At 34.5% G+C, this 19800-nt stretch overlaps 1 protein-coding gene across 1 annotated transcript; it reads left to right on the top strand.

Moving 5' to 3' along the window:
• The first annotated feature begins 908 nt into the window (after positions 1-908).
• Positions 909-4868, top strand: GDC1 (Ankyrin repeat family protein). Its single transcript, XM_078572494.1, has 3 exons — positions 909-1346; positions 4366-4632; positions 4734-4868. The coding sequence occupies exons 1-2, from the start codon at positions 1032-1034 to the stop codon at positions 4630-4632; spliced, it is 582 nt and encodes a 193-aa protein (XP_078428620.1). The 5' UTR covers positions 909-1031; the 3' UTR covers positions 4734-4868.
• Positions 4869-19800: the final 14932 nt, after the last annotated feature.

Raw genomic sequence — 19800 nt, 5'->3', positions numbered from 1 at the left:
AGATATAAATAGATAGAGAGAGAGAGAGCAATAGAGATAGAGATAGATAGAGATAGATAGAGATAGATAGAGAGAGATATAAATAGATAGCGAGAGAGCGAGAGAGATAGAGATAGATAGAGAGATATATAGATATATAGCGAGAGCTCAAGATAGAAAGATAGAGAGATAGGTGGAAAGATATAGAGAATGTGTGAGAGAGATAGAGAGAAAGAGGTGGATAGAGATATAGAGAGATTAATAGATAGATAGATATAGATAGATAGAAAGAGAGCGATAGAGATGGATATATAGATAGAGATAGAGAGAGTGTGTAAGATAGAGAAATAATAGAGAGATAGATAGATAGCTGGAGAGAGAGTGAGTGAGTTAGAGAGAGAAGAAAGATAGATAGAGAGAAGAGAGATAGATAAATAGAGAGAGATAGAGGTAGTGAGTGAGATAGAGAAAGAAGAGATAGATTGAAATAGAGAGAGCGAGTAAGATAGAGAGATAGACTGAAATAGAGAGAGAAGAGAGATAGATAAATAGAGAGAAATATAGATAGATAGAGAGAGAGAGAAGAGAGATAGATAGAGCGATGTATAGATAGATAGATAGATAGCTAGGTAGATAGAGATAGATTGAGAGAGAGAGGAGAGATAGATAGATAGAACGATGGAGAGAGAAAGAGAGAGAGAGGAGAGAGGAGAGATAGATAGAGAGAGAAAATAGAGATAGATAGAGCGATGGATAGAGAGAGAGAATAGAGATAGATAGATAGAGCGATAGATAGATAGAGAGAGAGAGAGAGAGAGAGAGAGAGAGAGAGAGAGAGAGAGAGAGAGAGAGAGAGAGAGAGAGAGAGAGAGAGAGAGAGAGAGAGAGAGAGAGAGAGAGAGAGAGAGAGAGAGAGAGAGAGAGAGATTCCTCTGCTGAAGATCGAAGAGGCGGCCGGAGAAAAAGAGTGATCTTTTAGCTCCCCATTCCGTCTGTCCCCATCTTCTTCCCCAACCCAGTTCCCCTCCTCTCCCCCTCTCTTCCCCTTCCAAATGGCGTCCATACCCTGCTCCATATCCCTCAACCTCTCCTCCATGGCAGCCCCGGTGAATCGCCTCGCCCCCTCTTCATCTTCATCGTCCTCTTCTTCTTCTTCGGTGGCTTCGTCCCAGTTCTTGGGTTCGAGGGGGCGGCTGGGGAGCTTGATGGGTTGTCACAGTCTTCGGGCGAAGGTGGGAATCTCCAATGTCAGAGGCGGCGGGGCCAGGTGCTGGTTCAGGTTCGGGAGCCGCGGCATGGACGCGGAAGGGGCCGGCATCTATGGCAGCCAGTCTCGCGACGATTTCGACCGCGACGATGTCGAGCAGGTTGTCTCTTCTGCGTTCAATCTAATTTCTTTCTTTTCTCGAGTTATCTTGAGTTATCTTTCCTGCTCGCCCATCATCTTAGCTATTGGATTTGAAAGTGGGATGATTCTTTGTTGTTATTTTCTTATTTTGGGGTTCTGTGTTTGATCTTGCTATCAATTTCTGTCTCGAGACAGAGACATAGAGATATGTGTCTGTTTCTTCTTCATCATCTCATCAATTGTTGAAATGAATTTCGGTTATAGATAGATGATGGATAGATAGATCTTGAGATAGATATTTCTTTCTTCCTCCCCTCCCATCCTCTCATCATTTATCCTAATTAATTTTGGACATAGATAGATAGAGCTTGAGATAGATATTTTTTTCTTCTTCCTTTGTTATCGTCTCATCATTTATCCTTCTGAATATTTGATTTAGGGTCTTAATTGTTCGTTCAACATGCCCCCCTCTCTCTCATCAATTGTTCCTTCAACATTCCCCTCTCGCTCTCATCATCTCGTCATTTATCCTTCTAAAATTTTGTTTAGGGTCTTTATTGTTCCTTCAACATTCCCCTCTCTCTCTCATTAATCGTTCCTTCAACATTCCGCTCTCTCTTTCATCGTCTCGTCATTTTTCCTTCTGAATGTTTGATTTAGGGTCTTAATTGTTCCTTCAACATTTCCCCCTCTCTCATTAATTGTTCCTTCAACATTCCCCTCTCTTTCTCGTCATCTCATCATTTGTCCTTCTGAATGTTTGATATAGGGCCTTAATTATTCCTTCGACATTCCCCTCTCTCTCATCATCTCATCATTTATCCTTCTGCATGTTTGATATAGGGCCTTAATTGTCCCTTCAACATTCCCCATCTCTCTCTCATTAATTGTTGCTTCAACATTCCCCTCTCTTTCATCTCATCGTTTATCCTTCTGAATTTTTGATTTAATGTCGTAATTGTTCCTTCAACTTTCCTCTCTCTCTCTCTCTCTCATCTTGTTACTTCTTTCTTGATCATCATCCCAGCTCTTGGATTCATAAGTGAAAAGATTTTTATTTTTTATAATTTGCTTATTTTGGGTCTCTGTATTTGATCTCGGCATTAATTTTTAGTTTTTTCTGCTCTCGCTTTGCCTCGCCTTACTCATTTTATTGTTTGAGTTGCTCTAATTTGCTATTTTCTGTTGGGATCTTATCCTGAACAGTAGAGGAAAAGAATACAAAAATAAAGAGATGAAGATAGATAGCGAGATAGAGAGATAAGTGGATGAATGGATGGAGGAAGAGGTATTTTGGTAGATAGATAGATAGGTTGACCGAGAGACCTATGGACATACGGACAGATAAATAGTTAGACTGTTAGGTAATATTTTTTTGATCTTCCTCGATCATCATCTCGGCATATCTCCCGTTGAATTTTGTAAGTAGGAAACATGAGCTATTCCAGTAGTTCCTTCTGTATCTATAATTAGCTATTCCATTAGCTTTTCTTACTTTTTTTCTTTAGCAGTGCATAGACATTTTCGCTAGAATTTCCGAAATGGTTTAATTTGTTAAATATTCATAAGCATATGATATTATCCTGTTATTTTCTTTGATTTCGATGGGTAAGTTGATTGATGAAACAAGATTGAAATCTGATTTCGTTAAGCCACTGAATCTTCCATAAAATATCGTGCATAGCTGCTGCCCTGAAATTTTTGCAAAAATATATTTCATTTATCTTTTTTAAAATTACGTTTTAATTTATGAAAGATGAAAGCTTGAGCTTGATCTAATTATACGCATTTCCTAGTTATGTCTGATGGGCTCGCCTAATTTCAGATCCTTCATTTCTGGTAGTAAAAAATAGTTTTACAACGTCAATATGGAGGTTGTCCATTTGCTTTTCGTATTAAGAAAATTATTAGTTGGGCCTATTCTGTGAGCTTTATCGTAAATATCATGTCGGGCTTATATTATGATATAGCCCTGAAATGGGCGAATAAGAAATATCCTGGTCAACACATTCATACCCCCTTGGATATGCATTTGATAGACCTATTTGACGAATGATCTATTGAAGTTTTTCCATGCACGATTGAGGTGTATATGGTTATCAAAAGTTCTTGAGGCATAGGCAAATCTTGCTTTTCTTGTTTTTTTTATCTCTTGCCCTTTCCTATCCTATCTTCCTGTTCATTTTCTTGATTCTAGATAGATCGCCAAGTGACATTATCATGTTATTGTTACTCTCGGTCTGCCATTATTTTCATTTTAATTCTCGTGAGGATGTGTAATATACTTTTGCAGTGTAATCTAGAGAAAGAAAGAGAAACATTATCTTTTATGATGTATCTAGTTAGAGAAATGAGGGATGGGATCTTTAAGTTTCCTCTTCAATGTGGGTATTTTAAGAACTAGATACATTGGTAGAGGGAAATAATTCCCGTGTTTTATGTTTATATTCCATGTTATATCCTTGAGAGAGAAAGAGGAACTTTATCTTTATGAATGAACCTATTCTCAGAAGATTTCATTGAGCGTGTGGTTGGGAGTATATACGTAGTAAAAGGAAGAAAATGAGAGAGCGAGCTTTTATTTGTTTGTGGCGCATATTGTTTAGACTGATACGATTGAGAGATCTCCTATGTTTTACATTTCATTTTTCACATTGGGGTCATCTCTAGAGGTAGAAAGAGGAAATTAATGATTATACCGTGCATGCCGGTAGGTAAAGGAGAAAAAAGAGAAAAAAACTTTATGTTGCATGGATCATGAGTAATAAATAAATTGATAGAGAAGGAGTCCTGTGTTTCAAGTTATATATTTTTTGCATTTTTTTTGAAGAATATATATTTTTGAGTTATCTAAAGCAACTGAGAGAGGACTTTGAAGTTTCATAAATAAATGCATTCACAGATTTGATGATCCTGCAATTTCGACATCAATTTCTATCCTCTAGTTTACCATCCTTGCCTCATTTTCAAATTTTCGCTTTTGAGAGAAAGAAAGAGTGCAATTTGAGAGAGAAAATGTGACGTGGTTGTGTGGGCAGTACTTCAATTACATGGGGATGTTAGCGGTGGAGGGAACATATGACAAGATGGAGGCATTACTGGGCCAGAATATCCATCCAGTGGATATCCTTCTGCTCATGGCAGCCTCCGAAGGGGATAAGCCGAAGATAGAAGAACTGATGAGGGCCGGTGCCAACTTCGATGTTAAAGATGTTGATGGAAGGACTGCCCTCGAGCGCGCCACGAGTGATGAGATCCGTGACCTCATCCTTAGCCTTGCCAAAGCCTCGAAGTCGAGTCGCTAAGTAAAGCCCTCTCACCTTGCCATGTTCTTCTACATCTTCTTCATTTTTCTTATTCTAAGTTTTGGGTAGAGTTTTGAGGATTTTTATTTTTTATATTGGAGGTTCTGACTGGGCAGCTGGATCTCTAGATATGTGGACTTATACACCAGCCTGTTCTACTACTGGTTGGAAAATAATCCTCGTGTAGCTGTACTGTTTTTTCAGTTTTTTACACAGTGAGAATTTCCTTTTCCTTACCTTGAGGTAGATATATTCCACTTCCTTTGATGGGAGAGCATCATGTTTTTCCTAAAATGTTCTATGCCCAATCATTACCTTTCATTCGAATCGCAGGAAGAGATTTTGATTACCTACTTTATTGTCTTTGCTCCCCATTTTCGCCCCTAATATAAAGGTATGCCTGACAGTACCTTTTATCTCCATGGATATATGATATCATCCTGTTTATAACACCATCTATGAATATATGTATTGTTTTTCTACTGAAAACGATACATTTTAATGGCCTAAATAGCAGATCTGTTTTTGAAGCATGATCTGGCTTTCTTTAAATCACATAGCCTAAGCAAAATAATTTTGTGAATTTTATTTTATTTTTCAGAACATGCCATTAATTTTCAAGACATGAAGTAATGATGTCAATATATTGGCTTAAGTTAGACATGGTTCCACCATCAGGATGTCTGGTACATGGCTCAGAGGGATGTGGGATTTAAAATCTGTTGTGTCAAACAGAAGCAAATTCAAAATTCTACATATTTGAAACTTCTTTGAATGATCTCAATTCACTGGGAGTTGTTCGAGGGAGATCAAATCCTGATGCCCATGGTCGAGAGAAAGAGAAGAGTGCGCGCATAAACAAAGTAAGAAAACCCTGAACATCTTGCACCAGGGCAATCACCTGAACAATATCCAAATTAGAAAATCATAACGGTCGTATTTTCATAGACATTACAGGGGCATGTATGCACAATTACAAAATAAAGGGATACAAATTTATTAGAAGATGAGACATCATCACTCTGCTGGATGCAGTATTCATCTCAAAAGATGAGAAATCAGCAAAATATTTCCTTAGTTTACCCTATTAGTCCTTAGTCCTTTTACCCAAAAGAAAAAGATAATGGTGACATCATCACTCTGCTGGATGCAATAGGCATCTCAAAAGATGAGAAATCAGAAAAATACTTCCTACTAGTCATTACAGGTCCTTTAATTCAAAAGAAAAAGGGAGAATTCTGCAGGCCTTGGGCCAGATCCTACCATGACAGTCATCTGGGCATAATTTGGTGGGGCCGAATGAGCAAACTTTTTATAAGCCCTTGACTTGATCAGATCAAACTCCCCCCTCCAGTGAGAACCTTTTCCTCAAGGTGGAAGTCTAGGAATCCTCCTGGTAGGACATCAGATCCCAGTGGGCAAACCAAATTAGAGTGATCTGGAGTCACAATCCAGTTGGCAACCACTCAAAACTCCAGCAGTCCTCGTCAGTGTTGGACCCCCTCTTGACTTTGAGAATATTTGGCCTTCACTCGGCACATTCTTTCCAACATCCTTGATGATGCCATCACTTTATTTAGTCGCCGAAAGCAGTGAACCCTTTTCCACCACTCAAAAGCATCTTTCTTCAGCAGATGTGTCTAGGAAGGTGCCAAAGCTGCAAAGTGGGCGAACAAGCGATCGTATACCCTACTAAACCTAAAGACATCTAAACGTCGTTTATCATCTTAAGCACTGGCCACATAACACCAGCCGCAATCTATTCAGGGTTGGTACTGATGTCATTACTAGAGATGTCCTGCTCCAGGTACTGTAATCTCGGCTAATCAAACTGGCATTTTCGGGGTTGATGTGCAGGAGGTGCTCCTGAATTGAAATAGGGTATGAACAATGTATTATCATTCAAATATCTATAATAGGAATGAGGTCCTCTCTGCAGGGACTGGTCTTTGGAGATTGATCTAATGTTAACTTAGGGTTAGGGAAAATATGATGATGGATGAAGTAACAAAAGTGATTATGTAGTAAGATTAAATAAGAAATGGAGAAATAGCAATAAAGGCAGCGAAATGGCGGAAGATACAAAATAAGTAAATGGGAGGAAATAATGAAGGGAAGGACAATTTAAGATAACACGTAGTAAAAGAATATGATATAATAACTAGGATATTGAAATGAATTTATAGCAGTATCATAAATAATTTTATTATGATAAGAAGTGGAAGAAATATTTTTAGAATTTTAATTTAGTTATGGTTATAAGTAAGATAGAGATGAATATGGTAAGTAAAGAGATATTAACATTAGGTAGGTGGTGAACATGGAATTTTATTTTTGGAAGCCAGGAGAGGGAGGATAAATAAGAAAGTGTTGAAGACTCCGATGGGATTATTTAATTATAGATACATAAACGAGGTAAGAAATATTTATATGTGATAATATCTTGCGAGATATCAGAATTGGTTTAATTCCTTAGAGGATCATAAGAACTGAGATAGATAGACAGATAGATAGATAGATAAATAGATAGATAGATAGAGAGAGAGAGAGATAGATAGATAGATAGATAGAGAGAGAGAGATAGATAGAGAGAGAGAGAGATAGATAGATAGAGAGAGAGAGAGAGAGAGAGAGAGAGAGAGAGAGAGAGAGAGAGAGAGAGAGAGAGAGAGAGAGAGAGAGAGAGAGAGAGAGGAGAGAGGAAGAGATATGTATGTATGTGTGAGGGTGAGAGATGGAGAGATGGGGAGATATGTACGAGAGAGAGAGAGAGGAAAAATAAGAGATCAAAATTGGGAGAAAATAAGTTATTAATAATTTCATATTTATATTCTTTGATGAATGGGAATACCTTATACAAATAGAATAAGACTCATATGATTAGTATATATTTATTAATAATTTTATAATTTGTATACAGAACATTGAGAAAAAAGTGGATAGATCAGGGAAAAAATTATCTATGCCCATTACATATTGGATAGAATCCCTCGAAGAGATCATACTATGAAATCTTGATGAAACTAAATTCCACTTTGACTTGAATGGAATTATAGATGATAAAAAATGTTCCTAAAATATTTTTCATCAAGAGTGAGTCAGGACAAGAATGGATTCCTGCTTATTTGAAGAGCAGGAAGTAAGTGAGCCAATCATTTCTGCCTAAGCTTATTGTGTACGCTTCCTTCTCTTCTCCTTCGTGCTGGCACAGATCTAGATACCGTCTGATTCTTGATGGCATTTTCCTTGGCATTTGGAGCCGTCAAAGAGGTGTCATATCCATCCTTTTGCTCGCTTTGCCACCAGAAGGGTCTCCTACCGCTGCTTTGTAATTCAGTCAAAAGTTGAAGTTGAAAGCTTATTTTTAAAGTTTCAAAGGATATTTTGTCTTACATAGGGTGGTCTGACCATTAGGTTCCTCCAAGGTTGCTAGGATGTGCTTGTTATGCGCTGGTACTTGCCAACTGCACGCGGACTTGAGCGCTTAGGACTCACCAACCTATATCTGGCTTGAACGCTGTTGTGCCTGGCTTCCATCTCAGCTGCTGGCACAACCCTATTTTTGTTTCTTCCGCTCTATTTTTGATATAAAAAAGCCCTAAACGAAAATAATAATTGACAAGAAGAATTAAACCCCTTAAAATTAATACACATTTTTCATAAACTAATTGGATTTATAAAATATGTAAAAATCATATTAAAAAGCGTTGTTTTGACCAAATGGTGTATTTCATTCCTGAAACAAGACTTCACATTAAAATGAAGATAATATCAGTAAACTGATGCCAAAATATCCGTAAGATGTTGACATTGTAATGTCTCATTTGAGGTTCATCAACAAGCCGTGTGGTGGAAAGATGTGACAGTAGTGGAGGCTAAAATACCGACATTGATATATATGGAGAGAAATAAAAAACAGAGATGAGGTTTTAGAATGATGATGATGTGACAGATAACTGAATGGTACAAATGGGCAATGTGAGGCCTATCTTGATGGCAGTGGTGTCGAATTTAAAAATTGTGAAGCAAAAGAGAAAGTAAAATGATCGTATTAAGAATACAGGGCTGAAGTTATTAATTAAAAATAGTTATTTAAAATTTTCAAAATTAAATTCGATTCTAAACAATTGTAAATATCTAACGTGGTAAATTGATAGCTATTAATTTCTCTTGACGTGGCCATTAATATGTCTTAGATGATATAAAAATATGTAAAAATAAAATTAATCCATAATCAAACAAGTGAAAATTTTATTTTATTTTTAACATGCATAAATTTGGAGAATGTCACAGCAATTGATTATACCATTTGGAATTTTAATTAATATTCTTAAAGTTAAGTCTATATATTTTATATGTTTTAATGTAAAAATTAAATTTTACTATCAGAATTCAAATAAATCCTCTGTGAAATTAAAATAGATGTATTAATTTCTTAAATAATGATTCATTAGGATAAAAAAGTTCAAAGAAAATTATAATGTTAAAATTTAGAGAAATTATATTATGGAATTTATAAAATATACTTAACAAAAGAGTTCAGTTTATTAGTTGAAGAATGATTCATTATAGGTGATATACATAAAATTTATAAAATAAAAACTGATATTAAAAGTTGAGTTAAGAATTCCCTCTAAATATGAAACAACGGAATGTGCTATAAGATCATTGGATATTTTCATGGATATGCTATGCGGTGAAAATAACATAGGCTTCTGGAACGTTTTTTTGTCTTTACATGTGTTTTACAAAAAAAATGTAAATAAATTTATAATTTTCACCCTCAGAGAATTATGATACCAGTTTGGAAAGCATAAATTTCTGATTGACTAAGAAGAAAGTTCATTTTATTAATTAATGTCTATTTATGATTAACTGCATATTACATATGTTACATTAAATATTATTTTTCTCTGAAAATAACATTAATGGCATAAATTTAACAAATGAGGTTTTTGAACACCATGTTAAACATAAAATACTAGTCATATGGAGTTTATTGAGTGAACACTTATCCAACTATTATCTGCAAAATGGTTTGAAAGTTTGTGCTTTTAAGGCTCCGTGATAAGCTCAAAATTTACGATAAAAATTACATCAATGTTGATTTTAACTTAAGAAATTAAATTTATAACATGTATTTATGAAATAATTCTAGCTAGATGATGAGTACAGTTTGCCTCCACAAGGAACACTGACGGAAATCTATGTGGCTAGCAAGCCAATCACACATTCCATATTTATTAATAGAATATATTCATTATAGTGCATGTGTGATGCTTATAATGAAGACCTTGAATACATGATCAGAATTAGTGAATTATGATGATATCGTAATAGGGAGATCACTAGTCTTTAAGCATGTGTTCAAAATATTCCTATTTGAAGGGTACTCGAGAAGGACATGAAAGTATCTAGATAGAATATCACTATCTAGTCTCACTCATAGGACGAGTATGGCAAGTATCATAGTCATTAGTGTGGAGACATTAAAGATAGATTGTGGGCGCCCTTTAGTGGAAAGAGCTCACTAAATTGATCTGTATGAATCCCTGAGTGGTATTATACCAAATTGTCAATCAGGTTGATTCACATCACTATTGTGTAAGTGGTCCTTAGATCTGAGACACCAACAATGTATTATGAACATAAAATTGTACTTCGACTATGACCTAAAAGTCTCTAATAATGGTATTCTAAATAGTCTTAGTTTGGGTGCATCAAGAAGTTTACGACGATGACTGAGTGGTGAAGACGGGATCGTCCATGCTCATTATAAGAGGTGACAACTCGAGGAAGACGATGCAATAAACTCATTAGCCAAGGCATTGAAATATAAAAGAAGAGTTATCCGATGATTTCTGAACGCATCAGTACAAATTTTGATGACCGATTGGTGTTTGACAATTGACCATGCTCTAAGTCATCTTGGGAGCATCAAGTGGATGAGGGACTGTATTTACATGGTAACCAACGACAAACATGTCCATAAGTGAGTCAATCCACACTCCTTATCTTCTAGATCACGATGTGATATAATAATATTGATGGGGACCATCTTGCTCCAAATATTTGGTGGCAATTGGCCCAAGGAACTAGGGGTGAGGTGAAAGAAGCAGCCTTCAAGTTGATATTATCCTCATTTGTAGTTTTGGTGCTTCTTCTCATTTTGTGAGCCTACGTGTTTGGGCCTACGTGTTTCGGTGTTTGGACTTCGGCATGTGGACCCAAGCTTAGGCCTCTCTTCTTATAAAGCATGTTTTGTTTTTTTTAATTTTTTTTATCATTTCCAGTTTTGCCCCTCTTCAATTTGCCCTCCCTCAGAAAACAAAAGAGAGAAATACCCTGATGCCATTTTGCCACCCTTGCCACTGCTGCTGCATGGTGCCGCACGTTGCGGGTGCCACTACATGCCACTGCCACCATCGTCGCCAATGCCACCGCTAACAATGTGCTGCCCACGCCACTACGTACTATGCCACGCCACTACCGCATACATTGTATCGCTACTGCTCACACAATGTTGTTTGTACCTTGATGGCATGCCACCTCACCGTCGATTGTGCTGTCCGCACCAGCTGCACTACCATTGCCTCTACTGCATGCTGTTGCACTTGTTGGCAGATCCACCCGAACTGCCTTTGCCGCCCCCACGCATCTCTCTGACCATCGCCATGCACTGCCCTCAACATTGTCGTGGGCTGTCAGTGCCATCGCTTGTACAGCGCTTGTTGCTTCCACATGCTATTGCCTGAACCCCTACCAGACTTCTATCCATGCCACCGCAAAGCCCTCCCCTCGCTGCCGCCCAACCATAGGGTGATGCCCTTGCCACCATCGACCACCGCCCTTGACGTTGCCGTGTGATGCCATGATGGGGGCCACCCCACCATTGACCTTTGCTCGCATCGTCCTTAGCACTGCGAGCGCCCACCAGCACCACCGCTCATGCGGTGCCTGCAGGTCCCCTTGCCACTGCCTTTCCCATCACCTGCTGATCTAGACGTTATGACCCTACCATCACCTGCTGATCGAGACGTTCTGACCCTGCTGATCGAGGTGTTCTGACCCTGACCAGGGTTAGGATAGAGATAGTTTCTATTAATACAACCCTGGCTGGACTCGTTGAGGGTGTGTGCACTCACAATAGTATGCGTGCTTCACTGTCAGTATTCAACCCGCGGTGTCCAGGTCATTGGGAGCCTAGTGGCATTCCCAGGGAATTAAGTGGTTGTTGGTGTCCGTCGTCTTACATTTTGTACTTCTTGTTGATGTCAACCTGTCATTCCACATCAAATTTGGTCTTATTGATGGTAAAAACATATGTGCACCTTATTCCAAATTGTACAGGATTCAACATACGAGTATAATCAATAAAATGGATGGCATCATTCCCAGATAGCTATGGATTAGATTCCTTAGCTAGTGCAGTTATCTTTTTAATATAACTAAATGACTAGGAATATTTGAAAATATTGAAGGCCAAACAAAAGTAAAGCTCAAGAACTTTTTGTTAAAATGCATGTGTTTCGATACATAGAAAAAATGTATTATTTCAAGTCAAATCTGAATGGGCTTGAGAAAATGGCCAATGAGTAAAATCATCAAGATATGTAAAGAGATTTATAAGACAGGAATCAAACCATGTTTTTTGATATTAATGAAGTTGATTCAAGGAATAAAGAATGAGTTATAAAATGATAAGAAGAGGTGGGAGAATGAAGGAGAAGAAGAGATAGTATGAAGACGTAAATAGACATGGAGATCACATAGTAATATAGAATAGTGAAGAAAGTGAGAATAATATATGAAAAAGAGCAAGATAATACATGAGTCTTCTTTAAGATATCAGTCCTTCAATCCTTAAGCAGCAAGAACAGACCATCGACTTGTCGTAATTAAGAATCACATCCAAATGTGCCCTTTTATAAAATATGGGGGGCGATATTTATATATGAGAGTGTATAGATGGACAGCGGGAAGAGAGACAAAAATCCTATGGATCACAAGATACAAATATTTGAAGTCGAGTCATTCTCAACGACTCGATCATCTCTTTGGTCCTTAATTTATGTGAGAAATCGCTAGCATGGTACATGTCTTTAAATAAATCTGAAAACTAAAAACACTATTTATAATATTAAATCAGCTAAAAGCGTAAAGTTTGTTCAACAAATTCAGTATTTAAGATTTCAATATCACAAATCCCATAAATATCACATGAATAAAAATATCATTTTAAAATAAGATTACATTATGTAAAATAAAAATAAATCTCTTTATATTAAATATGAATTCAAAATATATACTAGCTGTTTTGGTAGATTTAATGTCAAAACATTTGATAAAATATCATAAAAGTTGAACAAAACACAATACAAATCCACACATATACAAAACCCAAAAGCATTTTAAATAAATTAAAAACTGTATATTTTCAAGTCCTTGAAATTTATTGATGAAACTTGTTCACAAAGCGTAGTAAATTTGTTTTAGATGGAAAGCCATGCACTAATAACCTTTTGAATGAAAATAATGATATGGAGTATATGAAATCAGTATTGAAAGTAGTATCTTATTTGTGATTATCAGTACTGTGTTTTGTGACGATAATCATGCAAATAAACAGTTTTCACTCTTGCTATTTAATCATGGAGGGCCTTGAAGGTGTATGCCAAGAATATTAAGGGTAACTATATTCTCAAGGTGTAACAAGTAGTTTGTAATATGAGGTAACCTATATTAGAACTAAGCTCAAGGTGAATCCTCAACTCATAATTTTAAACTTTTGTCAAAGATATTGTGTTGAGGCGAATGCATCATTTAGAATCTCACATAACAAATAATATGATGAATGTAGACCTGTTGTGCCTACAGTAATACTTTCAAGAGGAATATCTTCCTTTTGAATGGAAAATGACGAGAGGGAAATCTAAGTATATGAAAAACTAAAGAATACATGCAAACATCAGATCATCAGAATCATTTACTATTTGAAACAACTCTTCATTGTAAGATTATTAACACAAAATAATTGGAAGCTTAAAATCACTTGGAAATCGGTTTCCTATTTATTAGAGAATATGACGAAATTCTGTTGGACATTGATTTTTTTGTGTATTAGTGCATCAACATAAAAAGGTAGGCAAGGATTCAAACAGGATCCTCATATGTGCACCTATCATAATGTATACAGAGTAGGATTTTTACTTGTAATCTCAAAACCTTGAAGTAAAATTGAAAGTTCTTTTTGGAGATTTTTGTGAAAGGTTTGAATGATTGTCAAGTGAGACAAAATTGATGAAATTAGCAGTTAGGATGGTCATTTATTTGATACACAAAGCATGAGATTTTATCTTCCAGTACCTGATCTTATCAACCCTTTCTTGTTTGACTTTATATAAATAATTTTATTTTAACTATATGAAATGATAAGTTTGAAGATTAAAAAGATAGTATGATTTATCATTTCAATTTTTATTAGGAAATATTTCTTATGGCATGACAGTATTATTCTCTATCCTATTCAAAAGATAGTCTTGTAATAGTTTTTTTACTGCAAGAAAATCTGCAGATGTATTTTCTTTCCATCCTTGTTAGATATTGAAGGCCAAATAATATTAAGGCTTAAACATTTTTGTCAAAATATATGTGTTTCGATAAATAAACAAACTGTATTATTTAAAGTCAAACCTAAACGGGCAAGAGAATATGGCCAATGAGTAAAATCATCAAGTTATGTATTGAGATTTATATGACAGCAATAAAACCATGTCTTTTGTCATTAATGAAGTTGATTCAAAAGACATTCAACTACTAAAATATGATAGTTAATGAAAATTATTGTATCTGAATTATTTCATTATTTTAAAGATTCATAACTAAATGAATAAACTTATTTATATCATATTTTGCAGTTCAAAGCATAATGAATCTACCATAAAGTTTCTGAATTTGTGAAGTATTATTCACTAATAAATAGTAAGATTTCTTAATGTTCTATAGACGTTGATAGTGTGGATATTTTTTCAATTAGTGAAAAGTAGAAAGTGAAAAATTATTTTGAATGAAATATATAATCATTTTGAAAGGAAATAAATAATAATCCACAGAGAACCAAAAATAAAAATAAAGAACAGTTGCAATCTTACAATCAAGCTGGCAGTGGTCAGACCATAGTCAGCAAATGATGTTTTGACCTATGATTGGTGCCTAATGAGAGTCTGTATTATACTTATCTCTGACGAGATGGCCTTGCCATTTAGTATATAAAATCACGTGATTAATCCTAGCACCAATTATTTCTCCTTGAAAAAGGTTGCATGAACTGTATCATCATGTGCAGACAAGCATGAAAAAAAAACAAACTTGGGAAAGATTTTCCTATAGTCTAATACATCTTTAGGTACAAAAAATAAATCTAGTTAGACAGAAGTTGAAACAAGAAAAGAGTTATCTGAGATAAATATATAGAAGAGATAAAACCAAGAATGTTTCATTTGAACAACAAGAAATAAAGAATGAGTCATTGAAAAGTTAAGAAGAGATGGGAGAATGAACAAGAAGAAGAGATAGTTTGAAGAAGGAAACAGACGTGAAGATAACATACCACAGAAAATAATATAGAAGACTTAAGAAAGTGAAAATAATATATGAACGAGAATAAGATAATACATGAGTGTTCATCAAGAAGTTCCTCCTTAAATCATTCAGCAGCAAGGACAGACCATCTTCTAGTCTCAATTAAGAATCACATCCAAATGTGCTCTTTTACAAAAGATGCGAGGGGGGTGTTTTTATACATAAGAGTGCATAGATGGACAGAGGGAAGAGAGACAGAAGTCCTATAAATAACTAGATATCAATATTTAAAGTCAAGTCATTGTTAACCACTCCATCATCTCATTGCACCCTAATGCATGGGAGAAATTTCCAGCATAGTGCATGTATTTAGATAATTCTGAAAACAAAACAAAAATACCTAAAATATTAAATCTGCCTAATTTGTTGAATAATTTCCGTATTTAAGATTTCAACATCACAAAATACCATAAAGATTCACATGGATATGAATATTATGTTCAAAATAAGAATATAATATGAAAATTATAATTAAATCACTATACATTAAATATGAACCCAAAAAATATCTTAACTGTTTTTGGTATAGATTCAATGTCAAAAAAAGTTGATAAAATCCCAGAAAAGTTGAACAAAACACACCGCAAATTAAAAAGTATATAAAACTCAGAAGCATTTTAAATAAATTAAAAAGAATAGATTTTCAATCATCAAAATTTATTGATGAAATTTGTTCACAAAGCATAATAAATTGTTTTTAATTGGAAAGTCATGCACTTCTAACCGTTTGAATAAAAATGCTGATATCTGAAGATTAAGCTTTAAGGGTAGTTTTAGCACAACACCTTGACGTGTGTTTTGATGAATGTTCAAAGTGATGCATGCCTCACTATGGGTTGTGATCAAAGCGAAATAGGCCTTAATTAACTGATTGTATGTGAAGATAAAATAAGAGCTTTAGATATTTTAAAAGGTTACTTATCTTTACCATACATTGAACGAGTCAAACAGTGTATTTAGGACTTGTAATCTTAATTACTACCCTCGAGTATTTAAATCTCAATTTATGGATGATTTAATGAACATGTATTACATCATGACGCTATTATCAAATGTTGATATCTTTATTTAAATTATTTTATTGAAAATATCTAAATTTTTAATATTATTTTAAATTTTAACTCCTTGGCATAACACTCTAGTTTTTGCTCTTATATATTAAAAGCTATTTTGAATTGATGGCAAAATTGTAAATATGAAAATTCTAAATTAAAATGATTATTATTTTATATTGCTTAATAATAATTAAAGAACATGACTGTTGGACTTTTGAAAGATTACCATTATGCCATTCTGGATTTCCAAGTGCATATATGCAATTTTGAGCCCTAATTTCAAACCTCCTTCTCTTTGCCCTTTTAAAACCACAGTCCAAAAGCTAGAGAGATCTGTCAAGTCCTGGAGCTATTATCAAGAAGTTTTTTATCATTATTTGAAGATATAATTTGTTGCTAACATCAATCCAAATCCATAGAACTTGGAATCGTGGTTTTTGGTGCGGGGTATGTCAAGATTCAAAGAAAAGAAGGCTGGGATTCCAACTTCACACATCCTCCATCCTATGATAATTTAAGAAATTTTAACATATTTATTATAGATATTTTGAGCTATTGTTCAACATATGAATTGCTGCTAACATCCATACGAAACCAATGAAAATTGAATCACATAATTTGTTTCAGGTGGGAAAGAGGTAAAAAGGTTTGCAGTTGGACACAGAGGAATCAAGTTGTAAAGAAAGTAAGTTGAAAGATTGATCTCTAGAGATTTCTCTGATTTGTTTCTGAATTCTTTGTGTGAGATAAACATTGTGCAAAATTGTGTTACAAAATTGTTTGAGGTAGAATCGTTGCATGTTCATTGCATGCGGTGCCGGATTGAAAAAGATATTGGAATTTTAAGCATAAAAAGTCAAACGCTAATCGAGAATTTTATCCAAATAAAAACGTGGAAGAGACAAGGACTGAAGAAAGAATGACCACAAGCAATGAGCTATTAGTGAAGGGAACTAATAGTTATATTTATGAATATTTATCTCTTAATTATAAAGTTTTGACATAAACATTTTCTTTCTGAAATAATTAAAATTGATCACTATCTTGAATACTATTTTGAGTAGAAATCAATGCTAAGTGCTGTTCAGGAGAATACATTATTCAAAAATATACTGTTATTTCTAGATATTTGGGATCACTCGGGTTAATCAATGGGGGCCATAAGAAGAAGGCAATGGGGGATAAGTTGAAATAGATTAAGGAATGTGATTCTGTGGAAACCTTTAAGGGTTTAGGACGACAAAGCTTCATTGACTTTTTCTTTTTTCTTGGTATCCTTGTTCAGCCCTATTTCCAAGTGATTTGCTTGGAGGCATTCACATAAATTTGATTATGGCACATCATCACCTGGGGACGGATACCTCCAAACAGCATGAAGGATTAGCCTAAGCTGTCTAAAACAACAACTGTGTCTCCCTTTTCCCCTACCTCATTTCTTAAGTCTAAAAATCATGAAATAATTAAAATAAAAAATAAAATATAAATATAGAACCTAATTCAACCCCCCCTTAGGTTATTCCTTAGCCACCTAAACTAACAATATGGAATATATGAAATCAGTATTGAAAGTATTTTATTTGTGATTATCAGTACTGTGTTTTCTGATGATAATCATGCAAATAAACAGCTTTTACTCATGCTATTTTATTATGGAGGCCTTCAAGGTGTATGTTAAGAAAATAAAGGTTAATTACATTCTCAAGGTCTAATGAGTAGCTTGTAATAGGAACTAACCTATAATGCAACTACGCTCAAGGTGAACCCTCAACTCATAGTTTTAGATTCTTGTCAAAGATATTGTGTAGAGGCTAATGCATGATTTAGCATCTCACATAATAAGAAATAAAATGATGAATGTAAACCTGGCGTGCCTAGAGTAATACTTTAAAGAGGGGTATCATCCTTTAGAATGGAAAATCACGTGAATGAAGTCTGAGTAGACATAATAAGCACAATGAAGTTCTTGTTGATGAAAAACTAAAGAAGATATGCAAACCACAGATCATCAGAATCATTTCCTATTTTAAACAACTCTTCATTGTACGATTATTAAAACAAAAATAATTGCAAGATAGGAATCTTGATTTTTTGGGCATTTATAGGAATATATGACAAAATTCTGTTGGACATTGATTTTTGGGCGCAATAGGGCATCAACATAAAAAAAGCAGGTAGGCATCTAAAGAGGATCCTCATCTGTGCACCAATAATAATGTTTACACACTAAGTTTTTTTTGTAATCTCAAAACCTTGCAGTCAAATTAAAAGTTCCTTTTGGAGATTTTCTGAAAAGGTTTGAATGGTTGTCAAGTGAGATAAAATTTATGAAATTAGCAGTTGGGATGGTCATTTATTCGATACACAAAGCCCGAGATTTTATCTCTAAATACTTGATCTTATCAACCTTTAATTGTTTGATCTTGATATAAAAGGTTTTTTTAAACTATAAGAAATGATAAGTTTTAAGATTAAAATGTCTCAATTCAGCGTATAGGATAAAAATGTATGATTGATCATTTGAATTTTTATTATAGAATATTTCTTATGGCATGACATTATTACTCTCTATCTTCCTCAGAAGATAGTCTTATAATTGTTTTTTATCATGCATGAAAATATTCAGATGTATTTTGTTTTCATCCTTGTTACATAATCTGTGTTTTAAACTTTTAAAACTTTTATGTTTGTATTGTGATTCAATATCTTAAAGTTTTATTCTTCAACAGCTTTTATGGATGATTACTTGGGGCTTACAGAGAGTTTATCTTGTTCAATAACTCTGTTAAAAGGTCTACAAACATAATTTTTTTTGTTATACGTTTATTTTAAAATATTGAATCAAAATATAAACATAAAAGTTTTAAAATATATTATTGTAGTGGAAATAACCAGCTCATAAAAATAAACGTAGTATCACATACTTAATTTCATTTTTTTGTTATACATTTTTTAATAAAACCAGAAGATAGTTTCCTTCTCTATAGTGTGATTCCTTTAAGTGCTTCATTTTTGTAGATTTTTTGACAGAATTATTGAACAAGATAAACTCTCTGCAAGCTCCAAGTAATCATCCGTAAAAGTTGTTGAGATTTGAAAAGAAGATGACGGCTCATATCAAACCTGGGGGATGTCTCTTATGATAAACATGCATAATATTTTAGTACACTTGACCTAGACCATTCACTAATGATTATCCATTCATGTAGGGACATAAAACAGATCCTGATTATACCATGTCTAAATATTAAACCATATTTTTGACGATGTGCTACTTGTTTCTAATTCTAGTGTAAATATGGTAGGGAAGTTATAGTCGACAACTGAGCGGTTGAATTAGTATCACCTTGGTAAAGTGAGTGAACACGCTATCTTCACCAACCTAGAATATCCAAAACTTACTCATATAACTTGGATTCTTATTAGGTAAATCTTATGAGAGGAAAGTGGCTGAAATAATTAAAGTCTTAAGCAC

Source organism: Wolffia australiana, chromosome 3, assembly GCF_029677425.1.
Source record: "Wolffia australiana isolate 7733 chromosome 3, ASM2967742v1".
In the NCBI taxonomy this organism is placed as follows: domain Eukaryota; kingdom Viridiplantae; phylum Streptophyta; class Magnoliopsida; order Alismatales; family Araceae; genus Wolffia; species Wolffia australiana.
Note: the sequence above shows the minus strand (reverse complement) of the source record. Positions and strands in the feature narration are given on the sequence as shown.

Coding starts and splice junctions, on each gene's coding strand:
- GDC1 (XM_078572494.1), top strand. CDS start 1,032: ATGGCGTCCATACCCTGCTCCATATCCCTCAACCTCTCCTCCATGGCA. Junction 1,347..4,365: donor ACCGCGACGATGTCGAGCAG/GTTGTCTCTTCT, acceptor TTGTGTGGGCAG/TACTTCAATTACATGGGGAT.